Below are 23299 nucleotides of genomic sequence, written 5' to 3' on the forward strand. Positions count from 1 at the left end.
GAACTGTTTTAAAGGAGTTACGCAAACATTATTTGCATTAATGAAAACTGAAGTGTCTGAACAATGTTGGTTAGAACTGTTTTAAAGGAGTTATGCAAATACTATTTGCATTAATGAATACTGAAGTATTTGAACATTGTTGCTTAGAACTATTTTAAATGAGTTATTGAAACACTATTTGCATTAATAAAAACTGCAAAAATTGGTTCTCTTGATTGATTATGCAGAAAATGGTGAAAGCTAAAATAGCAAGAAATCAGATAGTACCGAGCATATGCAATCCGATAGTACAGATATTGTGATATCAGATACTTCAAAAGTGATGAAAACAGTTAGTAAAAAAGTTGTGAAAAAAGAATATCACACTTACAACTACAGGAGCACAATGAGGAAAACAGCAATGTTCATGAAAAAGATAGGTGGTAAAATGAAATTTGAACACTGTAATTCACTTTCGGAAACTCCTTTTGTTTCACTTTTTCAAGCTTTCTATGATGAAGAAATAGAAGTAGCCAATTTAGAACGACCAATATCAGTTATCTATGAGTTGGTCAAAAGATACAATGTAGAAAAGGGAAAATTTGAATTTGGTGAGTTAGATATAGAGTTCAAGGTAGACGATGTGGCTATTCTGCTAGGAATGCCAAAAGAAGGTGTACTTGTTTCACCATTTGAAGGAAAAAAGGATGAAGAATTTGTTAGTAGATATTTCGGGAAGGCGTATAAAGTTTCTACAACAACCATAGAATCAGCTGTGGACGGTAGAAAATCACACAATTAGTAGATCGTCGATTGGTGGGCCACCGACAACTTGGGCTTTAGACCTCGAGATGGACGAAGTTCCGGTTGGACCTGTAGACAGACAAAAACAAGTAAAATCGTGAAGTCTTGGGGACACCGGGATGGTGTCTTGCCAAGGGCACTCCGACGGTCAAGTCAGCAAACTATAAAAGATAAGTATTTAAACGATTGAATGCTGAGGGTGTCACCGTGTTGTATCGTCGGAGGGTGGCTAGACTCGTAGAGTGGCCGGAGCTTCGACTCTACGGGATAGTTGGTCGGATTGATCTCCTGGAGCAGGTCGAGAGGTCGTCTCGATCGGAGATTCTGGATAAGGAAGAAGTGGGATGTAACAGGAACTTGAGAAGGACTTCGAGGGTGATGGAGCTTGAAGATGTAATCTCGCCGTCTAGAGCACTGATCAGAAGATACTAAAATATGTGAGAGAGAGGGAAGAATGTTCTGTAGTTTTCTAGTCGGTATTCGATGTCTTTGGAGTCTGAGTCTCCTTTTGTTTATAGGCGACTGATGGACTCGTGGAGTCTGTTAGATCCGAGATAATTGGGGTCGAGGGTGACCTCAAACCCTAAGGGAGACTCGTTCTTGGCAGTCGATCTGTCATCTGGAGTAACTCGATCGTACGATTACGCCGCCTCAACTTTAGGCCCTTCGTAGTCTGAGATCGCCTAACGGTACTTAAGGCGACGTGGGGTTCTAGAGGGACTTCGTCAAATGGGTACGTGGCGAGGTCTCCGGAGTTGAGGTTGACTCGGTATCCGGCAGACTCGGTTGAGGGCGACCAAGGGGTGCTTGGAGCATTATAACTTTTGATGGGTTATTGTTCGTCTAGATGGACGTTCGCAAGGGCTCAGAGCCATTTGAACCTCTAGTGGGTCGAGTAACACGTTGGAGAGTGTCCAACTAGTAGGCAAGTTGGTCCCAAGTGCAAAGCCAAAGTGGGCCTAAGACGATTTTTGGCTACTACATCAGCAATTGAAAGTTTCTTTGTAGAAGAAAACGAGAACACAAAAGATTTTGTAAAGTTGATGATCATGCATATCTCTTCCTCTTTCCTGTTTGCAACACAAGCTGGAACGACTATACAAACATCATTCACGAACTTGTTGAGGTCAATGGAAGGTATAAACTCAATTTCATGGCCTACTGTAATACAGAATTACATGATGAGGTCGATTGAAGAGAATGTCGACAGACCAGCAAAAGCTTCAGGATGTCTTCTTCTTTTACCGGTAAATTAATTTTTGTTCATCTTCATTCACATTATGCATATTTACATAGTTTTCTCCTCCTAATATGTTTGTGTTCAAATTATGCAGTTCTGGTTTTGCGAACATTCTAATCTTTATAGAAGAGTACATCAGAAGAAGGACAGATGTCCTCGCATTATTAGATGGAGTCTTGACCACATGAAGTTAGATTTTCTTGATGCTCTGGAAGATGTGACAACTAACCAGGTATATTATGTTTACTTTTGCAAATCATTAACTTGTGTACTAGGGTTACATACATTATTTTTCATAGATTGTTTGCGATGTTGAATGCATTTTGTAATTTGCAAAATACATTGTTTGAATTTCAGCTCTCCGAAGATTTTTTTTGTGCCTCTTTCAGAAAGTGAAGAACTTCTAATTTCTGGTGGGATATTGACTATGCCTGATGAAATTGATGTTTCTAATTTGAAACATCTTGAAGATAAAGTTCAAAAGTTAGAAGTTCAGTGTGAAGATCAAAAGAAAGATTTGAAGATAAAAAATGAAGAAATCGAGAAGTTGGAGGAGGAAATATGTTGTGTAAGAGAATCAAACATGATTCTAAATAAAGATATTGAAGAACTAAAAACTGCAATAGAAGCTAAGTGCAATGAGGAGGTTGAGGAGAACACATCAAAAATGAAGAGCCCTGAAAAAAAAGTGGCTTCAAAGTCAAATACAATCAGTATGGAGAAGAATGTTACTATTAGTCATGAAATGACTAAGTTGAACACAGAAGTTGATACGTCTAAGTATCAAAAAAGAAAGTTCAATGAAACTTCAGACTTCGTGACACCAACCAATCAAGTCAAGACAAAGAAGTTAAAAGTTAAAAACAAATCAAGAGGTTCATCAATTGAGAAAGTTAGTGTTCAAACTAATGAAAGTACAGAAAAGAAAGCAGCTTCATCAATTGAGAAAATTAGTGTTCAAACAAAGGGAAGTGCAGAAAAGAAAGCAATTGAAGATGGTAAAAAGGGAAGTGAAACAAGTAACAAAGAAATTGAAGCTAGTAAGAAAGGAAGTGGAGATTTCGAAAAATGGGAAAGTTCTGAAATATGGAATTTGTTCACTACAGAGGAACTCAAAACAATTAAAGGATTCTATGCATTGGCAGACAAGAAGTAAATACATTACTTTTAAGTTTTACAAAGTGAATTCAAACTCTATATTTCTTCAAACAGTGAGTTGCAAATTGTATGCATTCGCAGTTGCAACCATATATCTGCAAACAATTAGTTGCAACTCTGTATGTGCAAACAGTTGGTTGCATCTTTTTTCCTGCAAACAGTTGTTTGCAACTCATTGGATGCAAAACATATGGTTGCAAAATAGTGTTGCAAGTGGTTGCAAAATAAGTGATTTTGTTTGAATATTTTTTTGTAGTTCAATTGCTTGGGATAAAAACAAACAGTTGTTGATCTGTGGAGAACAAATCGAGAGTTTGATTATGAACGAATTTGTTGATAGTCAAATTATTGATTGGTATCTAGAATACAGAGTGGGAATAGTCAAGGATATGGCAGTTTTCAGCTCAACAATATGGGTAAGATATTTCAGACTACTATATTATGTATTTAGTTTTGGATTATTTATCTAATTAGATGAACGTTAATTTACATGTAGACTTTAATGCAATTTGAAGCTTCGCAACGGAACATGTCACAACTACTTGCTAAGAAACTCAAAGAAGCTTTTAAGAAGAAACGTGACTGGTTCCTATTCCCATTAAACACCAGTATTGATGACAAGAGTAAGGAAGGTTGCCATTGGCATCTTGTTGTTTTTGATAGAGTTGATGCAGTATGGTATCATTATGATTCTTTGAAGAAAACTCCAAAATTAAGTATGAGAAGTGCGAAGGATGCAAAGAAGTTCGCAGTCATGTTGGTTGACATGATCAATGAAGCTGGACTAACTAAACAACCACTGAAATCAAGTCCAAAGATAACCAAAGTTAACTGCCCAAAACAGAACAACTCGTGAGTGTAAAGAATCATTTTGATTTCATTGTTTTGGCATATAAATGATGAGTACTAATTAGTGAATAATATAATGTAGGATTGATTGTGCAATGTATGTGCTTCTGTATGCTGAAGTTATAAAAAATGGAGACAGTCCTTTGATTAAGCCAAACTGGCCGGAAGAAATGCTAGAGAAGGCTTCAAGGAAGAGAGCTGAAATTGCAGCTGCAATTTTGAATGATTCAACAAACAAACCCTGGGTTGAAGGAACAGTTAGTGATGAAAATGCTGATTGATGTATGTGAACAGAACAAGTATACAGAAATATGCAACCAATTGTTTGCATATTTGATAATTTCCAAACTATAGATGTTTGCATTATTGATTGAATATTTGATAATTTCCAAACTATATTGATGTTTGCATAATTGTTTGCTTATTTGACAATTGAAAACTAGTATTTTTACTAAATGTTGGTAAGTTTTAAGGCCAAAACAATATATTTTTTATAAAATTTGTTAGAGCAAAACACAAATTTATTTTTCTAAAAGAAATCGGGGGCTGCGCCCCCGAACCCCCATCAAAGATATTTTTACTAAATGTTGGCCAAAATAATATAAAATTTGTTAGAGCAAAACAAATTTATTTTTCTAAAGAAATCGAGGGCTACGCCTCCGAACCCCCTTCAAAAATATTGAACTTAAATTTAAAAAACGAAGGCAACGAAACACCCATCAAAATTTATGAAAAAACATAATGATTATGCGAACAACTCAAAAAAATTTTGTACACAAATCGTTATATGCTTACAATAGTTGGAAACCTCTTTTGCATAGGTGGAATGTGCAAACACGTTTGCATATGCTGAATGTGCGAACATGTTTGCGTATGTGGAACGTGCAAACACATTTGCATAGATGGAATGTGCAAACACATTTGCATAAGTGGAAACACGTTTGCGTATGTTGAATGTGCAAACACGTTTGCGTAGGTGGAATGTGCAAACACGTTTGCGTAGGTGGAATGTGCAAACACGTTTGCGTAGGTGGAATGTGCAAACACGTTTGCGTTGGTGGAATGTGCAAACACGTTTGCATAGGTGGAATGTGTTTGCATATTTGCAAACACGGTGCAAACAGGTGCTTGCACACCACTCTTCCAATCAGGTGCCTACATACAAACCTAAAAAAGTGTACCTGCAACAGTTTCAAGCAAATTATCTTCGCATTACATTTAACCAGAAAAAAGTTCATATTCAAATGTCAAATAATCCTTTACATTAACAATAAAGAAAAACAATAAAGAAATTAATGTCAAAATTAATCTTAATTCAATATTGCTGCACACGTTCTTTTGTTGTGATACGATAACTTGCCACAACGTCCACATTTTCTCTTCTTCTTAAACTTAGCTGCTCCAGCACTCTCAATTCTCACACTCCTTGGCCTACCAGGTTGTCTCTTATTTGATGGTGGATTGATTATCATCTCATTTGCTGAAAACTCCTTGGGTTCATCTTTGTTTGGAATGGGGATAATGGCGTGTTCATAAGTTTTCTTGAAGCTTTCGGTAGTAAAATATTCTTCAACAAATTTATCCATAGGTCGTCCATCATACTTGATAGCTGTTATAGCATGCTCACATGGTATGCATTCAACTTGCCATTTCAAACACGAACAGTAGAACGAACTCAAATCAACTAACTGACTTGGTGCTGAAAAGATCTCATATACAAATTTCGATGATTTTACAACCTTCCATGTAGAACCGAACTTTCGCCTTTGTCTTTTGATTTTATCTATCTCTGGACACAGCAAACTAGTCCATTTTTCAGCTAGTTCAAGTCTTGTTTGCATCATTTCCATCATTCGTACACGAATGGTTTCTAACATTAGAACTATCGACATGCCTCTTTCCTCCATAATCCATGAATTATAACTCTCACACAAGGATAAACAAACCTCACCATACCTTTTACCGACAAAATAAGAGTTTGGCCACTTTTTAAATGGGCAATTCTTAAAGAAATCCGCCAAACGCCTACCACCTACTAACTCCATCTCTTTAAAATGAATGTTAAATTCATCCTTAGTCAACGCACGAGCAGCCCGATACAACAAAGACTCAATGTAATCTGCTCTTTGAGAACCATAACCAATTGCATTAACTAAGTTGTTCCTAATGTGCCACACACAATAACTATGGTGTGCATTTGGAAAAAGATCACCAACTCCTTTGATAATACTCGGGTGACGGTCAGACAAGAAAGTATATGTACGACTTCTATCAACAACACGAGCCAAATTCTCCAAAAACCAATTCCAATTTGAATTGTTTTCAACACTAACAACAGCTAAAGCAATAGTAAAAAATCCTGAAAAGAAAACGTAGTTAAATAAATAAATTGCAACTAGTTAAACAAAACTATATAAGTTCATCAACTTAAAAAACCATTCCAAACATGTTTTCATGACATATATATGCAGAGGTTGAATATGCAAACATGTTTGCATGACATATATTTGCAAATATGGTTGCAGAACACACAGATGCAAACAACTGTTTGCATAACAAACACATGCAAACAGGTGTTTGCATACCACACATTGTTCCCAATCAGGTGTGCATACAGAAACCTTAAAAAATACCTACAACAGTTTCAAACCACCTATCTTTGCAAAACATAAATTCATGAACTTAGAAATCATACTTTCATTACCATTCTTTTTAACTATTTATAACACATACTATATAAATTCATGAACTTAGAAATCATACCTTCATTACCATTCTTCGCAGAAGCAATTAGCAAAGTCCCCTTATATTTGGATTTAAGATGCGTCCCATCAATCCAAATAACAGGCCTGCAGTACTTAAGACTATGAATACAAGCCTCTTATGCTATAAAAACCCTTTCAAACTGATAAGTGTCCATATCAAGTTGTAGCTGCACATAACTACCAGGATTCCACTTCATAATGGACTTCGTATACCAATCAAGTTTAGCATATCCAGATTCCTCATCACCAAATGCAGAACGAAGTGCTTTTTTCTTTGCATTGTAAGCAATATGGTATAGGATTTTAATACCATAATCTGATTGAAAAGTAGTAATAATAGCTTTGTTTTTCTTCTTTGGATCAACCTTTACTTCACTTTCTATCAAATTAGATACAACAGTAGAATGAACTGCTGGCTTGTTTATATCAGTAAAACCTCCACCACAAGTGTGCTCAGGAACATATTTCTTCAAATAAAATAACGATGATATACCAAACCTTGAACAACCATGAACCTTCCACCCACAACCCTGAACCGGACATACTGCTACTACCCGATGAGCATGGTTCCTCTTCATTCTATACCCAAAACCAAATTTGATGGAATACCTATTCAATGCAAACCTAAATTGATCAGCACCTCCTTCAAACTTTTGACCAACTTCCGTAAACACAGATCCCCAAGATTCAGACCGGAGAGGATGTTGGAACAACTTCGATGAAGAACTAGCTTGAGTAAAACAAGATGACACACTAGATGACTCAACTAAATCCATCACCTGACCATGAAAACAAAAAATGTTAACAATGATGCAAATTGTGCAAACACCATTTGCAGAACAAAATTCTAACACAAAAGAAAAAGCAATCTATAATAACATCAAATAAACAATTCAGATTTAGGTTTGAAGATTCATCAAAAATCTGTTAAGAATGCTGCAAATACAAAAGTAATGTTCTACACAATTGTGAAAACACCATTTGCTGCTCTACTCCAAATTGTGCAAACACAATTTGCACAACAAATTCATCAGAAATAGATATTTACTTGATCATCAGAACCAACAAACCATGTATGAAAAAAAATCAAAAACAATAAACATAAAGCAATCTATAATACAAATCAAAAAGATAAATCAAAAGCAATTCATATATAGGGCTGAAGATTCATCAAGTAGATAGAGGAAAATAAACAACAAACAAATCAAAAGATAATTTATAATCTATTATATAAATAAAACAAACTTACAGTAAAGAAGATGAAGAAGATGAACTTACAGTAAAGAAGACGAAGATGATGAACTTACGAAGCGAATGTGAAGATGAAGATGAAGCAGATAACTTCGGCAAACCCTAATTATTTGTATAAAAAGAAAACTAAGAGAAGATGAAGACCTAAATAGTTATGAATCAATGAAGGAAGAAAGTATATCTTCAAATCATCGTCTTCTCGATCGAAAAGTTATGCCCTAGGTTTTCCCCATCGAGTTGCAACCGTAAGGAGAGAGAGAGAGAGCAAAATACAAAAGGGTAATACGGGAATAATGAAAAAGCTATTTTAAAATTTCGACCTTAATAATAATTAATGAAATTATTTTAAACCTAACCTCTAGTTAGCCTTAATATTATGATAGAAAATAGTTAATAGTGAAAGATTAGGGTTTTTTTAGCTATATTGAAACTATTTACTACCTAACAAGTCATTTTCTCGCAGAAAAATTTCCGCTTATCCAAATGAGGCCTAAGGGAGGTACCTATAGAACTTCCGATTTATTATTGTTAGAAATTTATTTGTCCACGTACCGGACGGAGGTCATTCATCATTTAACCTAGGGGGTTTTACGCCATCCATCTAAAATCTAACGGTCCAAGATGAAATAGAAAAAGTTGTACATATCTACAACCGTACTTGGTTTATGTTAACCTATTACTGGAGTACAATAACATCCCCCTCCCGCTCCACAGAAACGGTGTGTTTCTGAAAGAAGGATATAGCTTCTCTCTTCTCTCTTTCAGTACCTCCCAAACAGAAACAATGGCATCCTCTTCTTTCTTTCTTCTTAATCGTCTTCATATCAAAGGTATAAACAAAATTTCTTTTCTTATATTGTTTCTCCCCAAGAAGCTTTCTTTGATTAATTCTTGAAAATTTCCAATTGATTTTAATTTAATTTAACTTAATTAAGGTGTTTTTGTTTGTAGGAGTTCCATCATTATTATTTAGACAAGGGAATTTCAGTTTCTCTGTAAGTTCAAAATTTAATTTATTTTTTCTTTGCCACTTTTGTTAGTATAATTATTTCTACTTGGCTTATTAGTCTTAACCTATTTGTTGGTTGGGTTCTTATGATTATAGAAAATTTGGCCCAAGGATTTTTATCAACTTTCCCAATTGTTTCACTGATTGGGTTTCAGTAGGAAGTTTTAGGGTTCTAGAATCATTGATCATTATATAGTTCTTCAATTTGTAGTACTATGTGCAGGAAAAGGTTTCCATCTCTGTCATTTTGGAAAATTACCCAAGAACATATCCTCCCCTTACTGTTACATGATCATTGGAACTTATACCTACTTCTTTTTTCCTTCTTTCTTTGTGATACCACTTGTGACGCCCCAAGCCTTATAAGTTAACGATATTGTCTCTGCTTTTGGCAACCTTGGCCCATGCCCACAGGCAGAGGGGGTTTTGTTCTCGGTCGTCATTGGGCGAAGACACAGATTCACCCCATCTTTGGCCCAAACAGGCTTAACTTCGGAGTTTTGATGGGATGCGTTAGCAAGCCCAGGTTAGATTAACCTATGTTAGCTCAAATGACAAATGGAACTTCTAAGTTTCATCAAAGTGCTAGGCGGATATGTAGTTGGGCTGGCAATTCTAGGTTTGAGTTCGGGGGATCCGTTTGATTTTTTTCCCTGAACGCCTCCTTTTGCTTCGCTTGTTCTCTTCCTTCTTCATTTTTCCTTTGTTTTACGTGGAACTTCGAAGTGGTAGTACAATTATATGAGTTATTTTCTTTAAGAAATACTATGTTTATATTGTCTATATATATTTAAAGCATTAGCCGAGGATTCTTCTGCCTTTCAACTTACTCGGGGATCAATTAGAAGAAGATTTGAATAGCAAGCCCAATTACTTAGCTAGGAGGTGGTAGAAAATAGGGCGCCTCCTTCATTTTTATTTTAGGAAATTTAGATGTTTGACCCTCTTAGTGCAACACTGCAACTAACTAGTTCACAAGGCGTAAACGTTCCATTGTTCAGAGAATTGAGTCGTAGTGGTTTTGGTAGTGGCCAAAAGCTGTTAAAAACATGAACTCGAACTCGTGACATGGAAGAACATAGATGACGGGTTTAAATGGCGGAAAGGATCTATGTGACCACAAAGGCAAGAACTATTTCTACCTAGACAAGTACTATGTGACAAAGAACTATTCATCTCTTTTGGTAGTGTTTGCTTCCATCAGTTGAGGATGAACTTCCACAAATCAATATCAATAGAGGCAGGCCATAATAACTATAACATAAACATTAACGACTTAATAGTATGTTGCATGATAGAAAAAGCCAAGTCCATAAAATGATCAAAGGTTAAGGTACTTAAACTGATAGGCGGAAATCGTCTAAAGATAGTCTAGAAAGAATAACTAGCTTAGGAACTGTACTACTATCCAAAGTGGGTATTAGCTCTAAGCCTATAAACTTTAACCAATCTTTTCTTGAAGGAAGTTTTATGTTTTCTCTTCAATTAAGACTTTTTATTTGCTCTCAAGTCTCAAGCTTTAACCAAAGCTCAAAGCTTTTCTTGATTTTTCATTGGTTGCAATTGCACCAAGAGCAATCAAGTTTTGGCTAATATAGCTTTCACAATCTCTTACTTAAGATCCGCATGTTGTTCTCTTATGTATCTTCAAATTGATCACCAATCTAATCTTTGTTAGTGACGTTGTCTACATTTGTTTCCGTGACAGGAAAACTTGAAGTCTCCCATCAGAAGAAACTCATCTAGAGGCTTGACCACGAAATACAATTCACACTGCTTACAAGGAATAGCACCAAACCCCTCGGAAATCTCATTTCTTTTAAAGTTAGATATCTTTCAGAAGCCATTAGGTTCATTTGAAATTCCACAAAATCTCAAAACTGAAATACCCGAAACATCTCATGCAGTTTCCCAGTATATTATTCAAAGAATGATACTTGTAGGAGATCTAGACCCTGAAACATCAAAACTAGCTATAGCAATCTTAGGACCATTCCTTTCGATATTCGCCTTTCTATTTATAGTTAGAATCGTTATGTCTTGGTACCCGAAACTTCCTGTTGGAAAATTTCCATATGTTATAGCTTATGCACCAACAGAACCGATTTTGATTCCGACACGGAAATTGATTCCACCCCTCGGTGGAGTTGATGTTACTCCAGTAGTTTGGTTTGGACTAATAAGTTTCTTAAATGAAATTCTGCTTGGTCCTCAAGGTCTTCTTGTTCTCCTGTCTCAAAAGGTTTAACTATTTTATACATGAGGGATCAGAAGAGTGGAGACGGAGAGAATTTTGTACTGTGTTCTCGTCAAATAATATAGAGAAATGTAAAGTTCAGTTTGTAATTTTTTTGCTGTTTGAGATTGAGAAACTGTCAGTATCGATATGTTTGTTGCAGTATGTAATGATCTGAAGAATTAATCAAAGATTTAACGGGAAATCATTTTCTGTTGTTAAGCAATTTCATAGAAACTAGAAAACTGAAATGATTGGGAAATCGAGCAATACTACAAAGTTTGTGCATAAAATTAGACTGATATCCAATAACTGAAAACATTCATGTTATATTTCAATTATTCAGTTTAACCCATTTGATATTGAATAAGTGAAATCGAGCCATTGTTCTAAGCCACACATTCTGTTATGACGAAGAACAAGTAAACCATGAAAGCAAAAACAGAAGTACACAATCACACAAACACAAAAGATTTACGTGGTTCAATTGTTGAGACCTCTTCTATGGCGAATAGTTGGTGTGATGATTTTCACACTATGAATGAAGAACAAGATTTCAGAGATTTCTCAAAGGTTTTAGTATTTGTAGCCACTAAAACCCTACCACTCAGCCACCTCTGGCTCTCCCCAGCCCGAAAATAGGATTTATCCCAATCCCTTATAAGATTATGGCAAACATAAGGAAATAGATCGGGCTGCAAATTAGGTTAGACATCAACCCTTATTGCACTTTCAACTTATTCAATGTTTACATTTTGCTGTTGAATCTCAACGATTCAACATGCTATCTACAAAATGGCACAACAATAAGTGACTCTTACTTAACGAGTAAAATAAACATATTTTCCTTAGAATGTGCTGATATTTTATGACACGCCGATCAAAGACTAACTTAAGATGCTGCCTGTAACTCGCTATTTATACATATCAAATAAAATTGTGTCAAAGAATGAATACAAACACACACAACTCGAAAACAAAAATACGGGTTGAAGAAAAATTCCTTCTGACTGCATGATGATAACATAACAAAAATGGTAACGAACCAAATCGAACCAGCTCCTCAAAGAGATAGGTTCAATGCTATTTACATCGTGCCCATAACGGAGAATGCGAATATAGAATTGGAAAGCTAATTACCTTGACTGATGCTCAGATTTTTTCTTTCCAGCCTTCACTTTAGTGTTCTCCTTTGGACTACTTATGATGTTTTGATCGTCGCCTGCGTCAGATGAAGTATTTGAGTCTTGAATACTAGGCTTGTTAGGAGCACCACTTGATTGTACTCGTTTCGAATTGGTGTGACCTTTTGAGTCGATCCGTATGCTTTTGCATGAGAAGCAATGGCGAACAGAAATAGGGTGACTTGTTGTTTTGGTAGAACAACTGCCTTGAATTTTCAGATTCAATTTTACTTCCTTGTCTCGTGTGTCCTCGGCCCACCAATTTTGAGGGACTCCTTCGACGAATTCTTCCAATGTATGAAATTCTTCGTGTTGAACTGATACTTCTACACTTTGGCCAGGTTTGATAACACCAATTGCAGGACTTACCTGTAACAGATAACAAGACCATATGAGAAAATAATCACAAGGATAACAACTTACTCACAAAGAGCCTAATTTCACAAGTGCTAGTTCAAGTGGATTTCGTGGAGTTCCCGTCATGGATTATAACCATAAGGGTTTTAACTTCATGCCGCTGTTTCGTTACACGGGGCTTATGGATTTCTTCGGAAATATGATAGATGACAAACGCAAGTGTAGAATAGATTTTCAGCACCAAATATACTTGAATACTAATAATGAAGAAAATAAATAGAATTCATATTCATCTTAAAAGTAAGGAAGTCACCTCAAGCCAGCGAGGAAACCCGAAGGATCCTTTTAATGAATTCTCAGGTGCTTGATCCTCCTCCAAGACAGTAGAATGACTTTCACAAGTAATTTCATATACAGCTTTGTCTTGTTCCGATTTGTTAGTGATTTGTAATACGGATTTATCCTGGTTTGAGAGGACAATGTTGTCTGTGCTAACATCAATTTCTGGAACTTCACATGATTCTTCAAGCATAGACCTGATCTTCTCATTAGATCTAATAATTTCTCCGAGCTCTTGTCTCCTTATTGATTCATCAGCATGCGCAATATCAACACTCAATATGCAGCGTACGGGTTTGTGATCGCTATCTGTCACCTCCATGACAGCTTCATACCTGATAAAATAGAGGACACTCCCTGTATTATAACAAATGCTAAAATACCGTAAAATAGAGTTTCCCCCTTCTGTTTGCTAAAAAATGAAAATCAAAAAGCATTTGAAGCACTCCAAAATGCTGGATCATGATTCATGCATATTGTAGGCGAGCAATCGTAAACTTACTCCATAATTGAAGTGACTACTGGACAATCCAAATTGCATTCTCCCACCGGAGAAGAACGAGTATCACGAAACAATATCCTGTCACACCAGGCAGGAATGCGCTTCTTCTCGCCAGAATCATATCCTAGAAAAGGAAAGATTGCACAGGTTTAGCTTTTCAACGCTTTTCTGAAGGAGAGTCTTTTACCTTTAGAACCGACACTAAGAATGATGTTACGAGCTATTTTTATTTTCGTTTTCTGTTTTAGACTTACCTCCTAAACCAGGTTTATGTCGTTCGAACTTGTAGGTTGGAGGAAATTTTATTATTCCTTCACGCATCCCTTGGAAGACTTTCCCTGCTTTCATTTCTTTACGAAGCTGGTCTCTTTCTCTGAGCCAATCAAAGCATCTTTGTGAAACAAAGTCTCTAGCTTCGTCATAAGATATACCATGAAGCCGATAATTGAAATCACCAAGAAATACGACCAAGTCTGATTCCGCTAATTCTGGCCTCCCATCTTCAGGCTGGATACCAATAGCCTGAGAAGAAATGGAAAGAGGAAAAAAGAAAAAGAAGTATCACTAGTACCTCTCGACGTAAACAAAAGAGGAATCTAAGTAATAAAAATTGGAAGATAGGAATATATCATATGAACTAGAAAATAAATGTACATTTGCGCCACGAAGCATTTGAACAGCAGATGAGACACCAGCTGCAAAAAGACCAATTGCAAATTAGTAAGAAAAAATCATTCAAGATAAAGGTGTTAAGAAGGCAATATGAGAAGAATAGAACCGTACAAGCAGCAGCATTGAGAATATTCGATGGCCGGCTAAAAACCATATTTTTAAATATATGATCAAAGTCAGCATTACGGCGATGAACTGCTTCAAGATGTGCAGCAAGGTGACAGTTCACAAAGCACAGTTTCCGGTCATAGACCCTCATTCTCAAACCTACACCTCCCTGCTCGAACAAATAGTTGATTTTAATTATATTCACGAAAAGAGTGGCCAACAAATACAAACAACAACAAGTTTTATTCTACTATGTTGCAATCTTAGCTTAAATTCTTCTTCCAATATAAATCAGGAACACCAGTCGAAAAATCTCCTAGAATCTGATTTTAGGTTCCTAAATTCAATAGGAAAAGCATAACAAGTATTCGTCCTTTCGAAACAGAGGTTTGAAGAAGAGACGTACCTTATTACCAATTGCACGCCCAAAACCGCATGGAACTGCTGCAGCATCAACATCCCCGATATATGGCTTTAGACTCTTCCGAAGCCTGTGAAAGAATTTAAGTGAGGAATGCCAGAGATACCAAAGGCAAAGATAGAAACCTAAAAATCGAGGAAATGAGATGCGCTCTCCAAACAAAAGGAAGGAGCTAAAACCACGACTTTTAGGAGTATTAGCACCCTCCAAAAAAACACCTTTCCAAGAAAGCATCCTCTTTAGACAGACGAAGACATGGTGGTCCACTTGTTTAAACTCTGTACTTCTCTTCATAACACAAGTTTCATCATTCACACTGTGTTCGGAAGTGGCAAATTTTTACTTCAGTCATCAAATTATTTATTTTTTTAACATAAGAACCATTCAGACAAGTCGACGAGTTGGTGAGTCAAGAAAGCAATCTAATAGACAGACAAAAAGCTTCATTGAACTATGAGTCCTTCATATTGAAAGGTATCGTTGCAAAATAATATAGATCTCTGTCTCTCTGGATTGTAAGTACAAAACGATGTTCACGTGTATACTTACCATGAACCTATTAGCAAACCTGCCAACTGCCTCGAACCTGCACGCTCGAAAGTTGTCCCTTCATCCAGGGCCCTTCCTATTGCATCCAGCCAAGCCTGCCCAATGGAACTTCCCTCAAGTCCCACCTACAATCAGCAAAGCAATTGCTAAGGAACCAAAAGTAGGGAGAACAAAAATGGCGGAATCTAAGTCAACAAAGTTGTATGCTTATTAAGTCATTTTATTATGACTAGAATTTCAATAACGAATGCTAATAGATGCAAACCAAAGGAAATAGGAAAACCTCATCTGCCCTTACTTTTAAGACACATGAAGTTCAAATAAATGAATAAGTGTTGTAATTCATACACGCTTATTTGATTTTGTTCCTCGTATCTCATATATGCAATGTTATAACTAACATGAATATTTCAGATATAGCGTCAATATGAAAGAAAAGTGACTGAGTCTACTTTTTCAGCCCTAAACAGTAGACATAAGTGGCAAAACACATCAAGCATTAAACCCGAGATCAAGAAAAAGTCGTTCTGTGTAGCTTTTACGTCAGCATAAGCAGCAAAATTATTATTCAAACCAAACAAGTTACTAATTACCAGAACTAGAAACTAATAACTACAGAGACAAGATAAAGCGCGACATAATAAAATAAAACCTTACAGTTTCTCTTGCTGCAGACATGGCAAGAAAACCAGCACCCATTTCAACTTCTTGCAAGCCAACAACAACAATGCCAACCTCCGATGAGGCAGAACCTAGCCATAATAACAATGCCTCATGAGGCGGTCTTCCTTGTCCAACATTCCAAGTGCCTATCATTATCTTAATGTCATTTCGCTTTGTATACAGTGTCTCTTTGCTGGCCAATTCTGATTTCAAAATGTTGTCAAGAGGACATGGGGAGGCCATGTTCCAGCCACGAATACCACCATGATTAGCCAATGTAAAAACATAACCAGCTCCAACAGTCATTCTTATAACCGGACAACTATGAGCAAGCCATCCCCCGATTAGATTACCCTCAAGATCCATTATATGAACAGTTCCACTTGCATATCCAACCCATATCCGCGTCCCAAAAGTACAAAAACATTGAACAGCGCAAGCATGGTACGTGAAATCTTGTAAGCGTGTTCCGTTTCCATCCCACTGTATAAGTAATCCATTTGAACATCCAGTCCAAATCATTCCATCCATCGTCGTCACTATTGCTTCTGTTCTTTTGTTATCTTCTCCAAATCCTCCCTTAGCTGCAACTCGACGAACTGCATCAGCTGCTCCCATTAGAGCATTACGTGACCGCTGAAAGAAGCTAAGGGTACCTTGTGATTTTTCCTTCTTTGATGATGAACCAAGCTTAGCCTTCATCTCATCTTCTGCAGATGGATCTTGTCCTGTTGACATGTCAACTCTATTCTCAATTTGTCCTTCAATATTGAACACTTTCAGAAGCTCCTTTGTCCGAGCATCCCTGTGCAAAACATCAGTTCAGAAACTCTTATGATGGCTGAGAGTGATTAGACGATACATGTCACCAACTATAAATCTTTCACTCAAGAAAAAGGAAAAATAGTACAAAGACAGATACTGGAAAGATATTAAGAAATAAATCATTCTTTCACAAGTAAAATTAGATGATGTGAGAAATATAAGAAGTTCTTGCCAAATATCAAACCATAAGAAGGATCCCGAAACAATATAAAGCAAATCTAATGAAATTACCATAACGCAAAAGACAAGTGACCAGCACTCCAGACTTTTGCTCTAGAATTATCGGCTAAAATAAACTTTACATCTGAAGCTGATATCGAACAGACACCGTTAACAGTTACTTGATTCTTGAGATCCACAAATGACCTCTCGACTAATAAAGCGGCCATGTGTCTTTCCTCAACCTTCAAAGATAAGGATTTTTCAATGGGTTCCCAAGGCCAGACCTTAACTACGCCACCCTCAGAACCTGACCACATATCACCTGCAGTTTCATAGATACAAAAAAGAAGGTGAATTGTTTTACTTGTCACAGAATAGTTTTAAATATAAAAGCAAGCTCAATACAAGCTTAGAAATGAATGAATTGGAAAGATTTGAAAACTAACAGTTTGTGAGTGAATGAATCTCTTTACGTTAAATAGGCATAGAAGAACAAAAAAGCTCAGACCAGTATGGCAACATAGTCATTTTAGCCAGGTTTCGAGTGGAGCCGCATGTGGACCCTCGAGAAGCACAACCAAGAGGCCACATTACATATTTTCATTGAGGTAAACTTCTTAATAATTTCCCTCATGGACTTTTACAACATAAGAAATGACATACAACAAGACACTTAAACTAGTACGGGAGCTAGACGAGAGAGAGTTTGAGACCCATATAAGCAAATATTCAAACGATTTCTCTTTCCTTTTATGGTGTCTAAAGTAGGCAAGTACATCCATGAAGGCAACAGTTACAGGCGAGGTATTGTGTAACAAAGAGAGTTACTTTAACGGCTGGGGTCTCGTGATAGTCTCTTTTCTGTTCCAGTCCACTTATTTCATTGTTGGCTTGGTAATTAAACTTTCCCTCTCGACTCACGACTACTTTCAAGTCAATGGGTAGGCGAGTTTAGGGTAGGCGGTTCAGTTATGGATTCGTGGTAAGCTAGTTTAGTGGATAAAAGAATCTTCCCTTGCTTCCGGTTGTTTCATTCAGAGTAAAATATTTCTAGAAGGAAAATACCTTGTGATATCCGTCTAATATAAGGAAAAGACCAATATTAGTATATTACTCCGATAAATCCATATCTCAATTCCCCTATCATGATATATTAAATAGTGAAGAAAATGGAAGGAATTTACCTAAATTACCTTCCATAGTTTCACCCCTCTTTCACTAACCAAAAGGTTGCTTACATCCACACCCATTTACACCAGCTTTTGTGGACCCATGGCGACAATCTAATAGATGATCTTTGAATATAGATCTAATTACCAAATGGATCATTTCACGTCGTTTTTTAATTATTTAAGCTCACACCACATAAGCTCTCTTGCGATTTTAATCGTAATAAATCATCCTCGTAAGTGTAAAAGGCCTCGAATTATCTTCACTCGACTCTAAAACGTAAAGTAAAGTGTATACGGGGTGTAAGAAAAAATCGGAAAGAGATCGTGAAATGTTGGATGGAGATATCCAACAATGTCCTTGAAATATCAGATAAGAGCCTTACCAAAAGAAAAAAAAAACTATAAAAGTTGTAAAATAAAGCTAAAAAGAAACATAAAAGAATTGTACCATAAGAAGTCATAACCATTGAAAGTACAGGCCCCTTATGAGCATTCCAAGTTAAACCCTCCTTAAAAGCAGTCCCATCTACAGGTTGTTCCATCTTCCATGACCTAATTTTACCATCTTTATGCCCACTCCAAATCAATTTATTACCATTATCAACAATCAAACAAAGTGCAGGTGAAGTTTGAGCAGATTGATGAAATGGAGCAGCATCTTCATCACCTCTCTTTGCTTTATCTCCAAATCCATATCCAACCGAATACGAATCAACATAATTCCAAAACCTAATTCCAGATTCTTGACCAGCCCATAATTGAGTTTCAGTAGAAGCAATTGTTCTCATAAATGATCCAATCTGACTTTCTCGTAACGGATGAGGTCGTAATTCAAGATTAGGAGGACGTCCTGGATGTTCAGCTGCTCTAACTGGTACTTTAAAAATACCATTTCCACCACCACTAGCAATAAATTCTTGAAGAGGTTCACCAGATGGAGTATTACAAGTATCTCGATCTAACATTTGATTTAAGAAATCTTGACGTTCAATAGCAGAACCAGAATTATAACTAATAGAACAGAAATCGTGAGTCGAAGGTGGATTAGGGTAAAATTCGTCGTCTGAAGAATCGTAATATTGTTCTATATTTTTAGGAATTTCATCTAAACTGTGTTTACGAACATTATTACGTTTTTGTTTTCCTGATGAACCTAATTGTTGACTGTAAGAATGAATTTTACGACGAGGAGGAACTGTTGATAGTGATGCTAATACGTCTCCATCAACATCTTCAACTCTTTCCTCCATGATTCAAGTTTTCCTAAATTCAGAGCCAGATTTGCAGAAAAGTAGAGAGAGAAAGGAAATGAAGAGAAAGAAACAGAATGGAGAGAGAGAAAGAGAAAATGTGGGATCAGGGTAGAAGGGAATGACAAAGCTGAATTAGTGACGAAGAACAAGGCGAGGTTGAAGGAGAATATACGAACGGGAATGTCTTAAACTAGGGAGATTTGAAATTTCGGTTTCTGTTACTCTTTACCGGGTTATATTTTGGGTTAATTCCATTTTAGTCCCTAATTTGTCCTCTATAGATGGCTAGCTTCCAATCACATTTTTGTCAGATTTTCTGATGACATATGATTAAAGCGTGCGTTTCCACCTCCTCGATGGCCGTTGTAATTAAGGGTCACCCAGGTCTAACATTCGAGATTTCTAGAGGCATTAGACAACGTGACCCTCTCTCCCCTTTCCTCTTCACACTGGTTATGAAGTGTCTTAGTCGGCTTCTTGAGAGTAACACTGGCACTCATTATTTTGGTTTCCCTATCCCCAACTCAGAGATGGTCATAAAACACCTCTTATCTGTTGGCGACTGTATCATATTTGGCCTCAACTCTCTGGACAATATTTATAATCTGAAACAGATTCTCAGCACTTTCTGTACCGTCTCGGGACAAATGATAAACTGTGCAAAATCCACTATTTTCTTCTCTAAAAGCTCTCACCCTAAATTCAAAAGAATGTTCATCAGAAATCTTAAAGCCTGCCACTCTTCCCTCCAGGACAAATATCTTGGTACTAACCTCTTTATTGGCGCGTCTAAAATCCAAACTTTCTCCTCCATCTTAAGCCAAATTCAACTTAAGCTCGCCAAATGACAAACTAACCTCCTATCTCAAACTGGCCACGCTATTGTAATTTCCACAATAGTCGCAGTTGTTCCCGATACCAAATACAATGCTTCACCTTGCTCAAAGGTGCAAGCGCATTGAGATCGTTCAACGGTCCTTCTGGTGGGGAAAATCCAAAACCATACATACTATGAGATGGTCCTCTGTTTGCCTGCCCAGAAAACTAGGCGGGCTAGGCCTTCCTAGGTAAGATGACATAGAGATTGCTCAAAGAACTCAACGCTTTCTGGGTTAAAGTCCTCAAAGCTAAATATTTCCCCAACACCCTCACTCTAGGACCAGCGAAACCAGACCACTCCTGGATTTGGAAAACCATCAACAAACACTCCACATCCATCAATAGTCTCATGTTCTGGAAAATACACAAAGGTAACATTATCAACATATGGAATGCCTATTGGACCCCAGGACATCCCCTACCCCTCCACAACCACACCAACTCTACTCTTAATTGGGTCGCTCAACTCATTATTAATAACCAATGGAATACTACTATTTTAAATACTATTTGCAGCATAAGTATACAAGACATTTCTTTTTTGTTGAAAGGTAATCATTAATATAAAGAGTCTATTATAATAAACATAGTAGAAAAACAAAATTACAATAAACAAACTATCATAACAAAATAACAGAACTGAGGAATTGCATAAGATAACTTCGATTTGTTGAGCATTCTTCATTTTGTAGCTTGCAAGTCTGCCAGCTCTTCTTGAGAATGATATGAAAATTAGTCTTCGGAGTCCTTCTGGTTGGTTGAATGATGAAACTTCTACCTTATTTCCTGTAACATTGAAGATGGATTAAACAAACACCCACAGTTTCAAGAAGAAACAACGGTGTCTGTAAGATGGAACCAAAAGATGATTCCGAGTTATCCCGCCAGTATTCTACATGTAAAGAGACCATATCTTCTTGAGTTATACCTAATTAAATCAGGTCAGACACCTAGTAAATGGGATCGCCGTCATAGCTCGAGTAAAAATACCCAGCTAATCTGACAAACGATCGCAAATGAATTGCGACAAAGGGTGGAAATGAAAATGTTACAGAACTTGGATAAAAAGTTAAATATATTTGATAACCAGATACAAAGGTAATCAACCAAAAGTGAGTTGAAAGATAAGCAACAAAAGCTGCACGAGAAAGTTAGAGAATTATATTCGAAATATAGTGTCGCCTGGGGTCGAAGGGAAAGTTGAGATGAATTCTTTTTATTACTCGGTTGATCAAGAGGCCAGCAACTGTACGATTAATGTTCCTAAACTAATTACCGTTAAAGATGGATGAAACTAACATGGAAACCCGATCAAAACGATCGCGAGTAGGTCGACAACATGATAACACTATGTAACGAGGATTAGAATTGTGATCGAAATAGGCATAAAGGTTCAACATGACTGGAAGACAGACAGAATCGAAATCAGATACTAGGATTTTCTTCGGAATGATGAATACCATAAGGAAATATATCAGGATGAAATCCAGATGTTCACGGATCAATATGCAGCAGGCATGCAACATGGTATGGCAATCTAGAAAATATAATATATGTTCCAAACCATAGATATATGTTTAAGAGGTTAACTTCCCTGCTAGATGAGATCAATGGTGAGTGTAAGCTTTCCTGATGTCTTCGTTGTTGGTTTTCTTGTTATCTTCGTTGTCAGTGTGTCTGGTAACTTCGTTGATCATCTGATGGTTGTGATGTTGTCCTTTGGGTTGTGGTTTGTAGGAAGAAAGGATAACACCTCTAAGAGATCCTCTCTATTCTCGAAAAATCAATAGATGATGTTGTTGCAAAGGGGATCAGTGAAGGTTTTTGGATTGTGATTTGTATATGAGAGTTAGGGTTCCGATGGAGTTAGGGGTGGTGACGTTAGGGTTTCGAAAAGGAAAGGAAGAGGGAGAAAAAATCGCATTTAAGCGAGGAACTCTCTCTGGATCTAAGTTGAGATTTGAGATGATTGTTTACCTAATATTGAAGGAGCGGGTGTGAGCTTTGCTTGATTGCATACTTCTTAGGAGGATTAGGGTTGATTGTTTGGTGGATTTAGGTTTGAATTTGAGGATTCAATGAAACTAGGGTTTAGCAATTTGGGGATTTTCGGTGGAAAGGGGAGGAAAAATCGCCTTACCCTGACGTCATTAAGTATACAAGACAATGAAAACGACAAAGTGAGATGGCCTCTTACAAAATCCAGAAATTACACTTATGTATCGTCATATTAAAGAAAACCTCGACAATGGGCTTACCAATGGAATATAATGGTTCTTCATTTGGAACATTAATACAACCCCACGGATCAAACTATTTCTCTGGAAATGTTGTACGAATAGCTTACCGGTCAAATACAAAATCGATAAATTTATTAGTAATAATTATAATTGCAGGTACTGTTACAGGACTATATGGTTTTACTTTAACGATAGAAAACGCGCTTCTTCATTGCTCCTCTGCCAGAACTTATTTTTTTATTAGGAATACTAATTATTTTTTCTCCTTACAAAGAAAACCAAACAGTGAAAAATGAAAAAAATTGGAATACTAATTATTTTTTCCTTTACGAACCAAACGATAGAAAATATAAAAATATTTAGGGGGTAAACGTTTCTTGGGGTAAATATTACTCTGAGTAAATATTTCTCTATTTTCTTTTCTTTCCCCTAATGGTTATCAAACACAACCTAAATGGTAAGATTTTTTTCCGTCTCTAAATCTTATCCAAGCATTCAACCTTAGAGAGGAGGTAACAATTTCACCTCAGAATCGTAATAAATTTCTCCCTTGTAGGTCCACAAGCATTATAATGTTGAACTCTGAACCTGTAAAACCACAAACTAAATCCGATTTGAAAACGAAACATAAAACACATTTTTGTACTTTGATTTCTAAATAGTAAGAATTTTTTCCAACTCT

The 23299-nt window shown here is 36.6% G+C and overlaps 4 protein-coding genes across 5 annotated transcripts; 2 read left to right on the forward strand and 2 right to left on the reverse strand.

The window, feature by feature from the left end:
* The first annotated feature begins 224 nt into the window (after positions 1 to 224).
* LOC147548299 (uncharacterized) lies at positions 225 to 4452 on the forward strand. 2 transcript variants are annotated; one of them, XM_086664886.1, is made up of 5 exons: positions 225 to 754; positions 1771 to 2030; positions 2118 to 2255; positions 3678 to 4033; positions 4113 to 4452. In XM_086664886.1, exons 2-5 carry the CDS (start codon positions 1827 to 1829, stop codon positions 4309 to 4311), a joined length of 897 nt encoding a protein of 298 aa, XP_086521012.1. In that variant the 5' UTR covers positions 225 to 754; positions 1771 to 1826; the 3' UTR covers positions 4312 to 4452. The 2 variants fall into 2 exon arrangements, with proteins under 2 accessions (XP_086521012.1, XP_086521013.1); XM_086664887.1 differs by lacking the exons at positions 225 to 754; positions 1771 to 2030; positions 2118 to 2255 and adding an exon at positions 3386 to 3597.
* Positions 4453 to 5246: 794 nt separating this feature from the next.
* Positions 5247 to 7849, reverse strand: LOC147548300 (uncharacterized). The gene is made up of 2 exons (XM_086668026.1): positions 6918 to 7849; positions 5247 to 6321 (listed from the first exon to the last, which is right to left on the reverse strand). The coding sequence occupies exons 1-2, from the start codon at positions 7569 to 7571 to the stop codon at positions 5341 to 5343; spliced, it is 1635 nt and encodes a 544-aa protein (XP_086524152.1). The 5' UTR covers positions 7572 to 7849; the 3' UTR covers positions 5247 to 5340.
* An 873-nt stretch (positions 7850 to 8722) lies between these two features.
* On the forward strand, positions 8723 to 11496 carry CCB3 (cofactor assembly, complex C (B6F)). Its single transcript, XM_086666805.1, has 3 exons — positions 8723 to 8876; positions 8998 to 9041; positions 10764 to 11496. The coding sequence occupies exons 1-3, from the start codon at positions 8831 to 8833 to the stop codon at positions 11301 to 11303; spliced, it is 630 nt and encodes a 209-aa protein (XP_086522931.1). The 5' UTR covers positions 8723 to 8830; the 3' UTR covers positions 11304 to 11496.
* A 693-nt stretch (positions 11497 to 12189) lies between these two features.
* On the reverse strand, positions 12190 to 19711 carry LOC147548302 (type I inositol polyphosphate 5-phosphatase 12-like). The gene is made up of 11 exons (XM_086666806.1): positions 18694 to 19711; positions 17143 to 17395; positions 16081 to 16891; positions 15424 to 15548; positions 14860 to 14944; positions 14457 to 14622; positions 14328 to 14368; positions 13928 to 14195; positions 13674 to 13797; positions 13146 to 13506; positions 12190 to 12844 (listed from the first exon to the last, which is right to left on the reverse strand). The coding sequence occupies exons 1-11, from the start codon at positions 19493 to 19495 to the stop codon at positions 12428 to 12430; spliced, it is 3453 nt and encodes a 1150-aa protein (XP_086522932.1). The 5' UTR covers positions 19496 to 19711; the 3' UTR covers positions 12190 to 12427.
* Positions 19712 to 23299: the final 3588 nt, after the last annotated feature.

The sequence above is a fragment of the Eschscholzia californica genome, unplaced genomic scaffold, assembly GCF_041429995.1.
Source record: "Eschscholzia californica isolate CP2 unplaced genomic scaffold, dmEscCali1.0.p SCAF_3, whole genome shotgun sequence".
Taxonomy (NCBI): Eukaryota; Viridiplantae; Streptophyta; class Magnoliopsida; order Ranunculales; family Papaveraceae; genus Eschscholzia; species Eschscholzia californica.

What these genes read in the sequence shown, in the direction of transcription:
- LOC147548299 (XM_086664886.1), top strand. Translation starts at nt 1,827, where the DNA reads ATGATCATGCATATCTCTTCCTCTTTCCTGTTTGCAACACAAGCTGGA. An exon ending in GATGTCTTCTTCTTTTACCG is followed by an intron (nt 2,031 to 2,117) that starts GTAAATTAATTT and finishes CAAATTATGCAG; the next exon opens with TTCTGGTTTTGCGAACATTC. An exon ending in TGCCCAAAACAGAACAACTC is followed by an intron (nt 4,034 to 4,112) that starts GTGAGTGTAAAG and finishes AATATAATGTAG; the next exon opens with GATTGATTGTGCAATGTATG.
- LOC147548300 (XM_086668026.1), bottom strand. Translation starts at nt 7,571, where the DNA reads ATGGATTTAGTTGAGTCATCTAGTGTGTCATCTTGTTTTACTCAAGCT. An exon ending in AGTTTGAAAGGGTTTTTATA is followed by an intron (nt 6,322 to 6,917) that starts GCATAAGAGGCT and finishes TGGTTTTTGGAG; the next exon opens with AATTTGGCTCGTGTTGTTGA.
- CCB3 (XM_086666805.1), top strand. Translation starts at nt 8,831, where the DNA reads ATGGCATCCTCTTCTTTCTTTCTTCTTAATCGTCTTCATATCAAAG. An exon ending in TAATCGTCTTCATATCAAAG is followed by an intron (nt 8,877 to 8,997) that starts GTATAAACAAAA and finishes TTTTGTTTGTAG; the next exon opens with GAGTTCCATCATTATTATTT. An exon ending in AAGGGAATTTCAGTTTCTCT is followed by an intron (nt 9,042 to 10,763) that starts GTAAGTTCAAAA and finishes TTTCCGTGACAG; the next exon opens with GAAAACTTGAAGTCTCCCAT.
- LOC147548302 (XM_086666806.1), bottom strand. Translation starts at nt 19,495, where the DNA reads ATGGAGGAAAGAGTTGAAGATGTTGATGGAGACGTATTAGCATCACTA. An exon ending in GTAGTCACTTCAATTATGGA is followed by an intron (nt 13,507 to 13,673) that starts GTAAGTTTACGA and finishes CTATTTTATCAG; the next exon opens with GTATGAAGCTGTCATGGAGG. An exon ending in GGTTTCCTCGCTGGCTTGAG is followed by an intron (nt 12,845 to 13,145) that starts GTGACTTCCTTA and finishes TATCTGTTACAG; the next exon opens with GTAAGTCCTGCAATTGGTGT.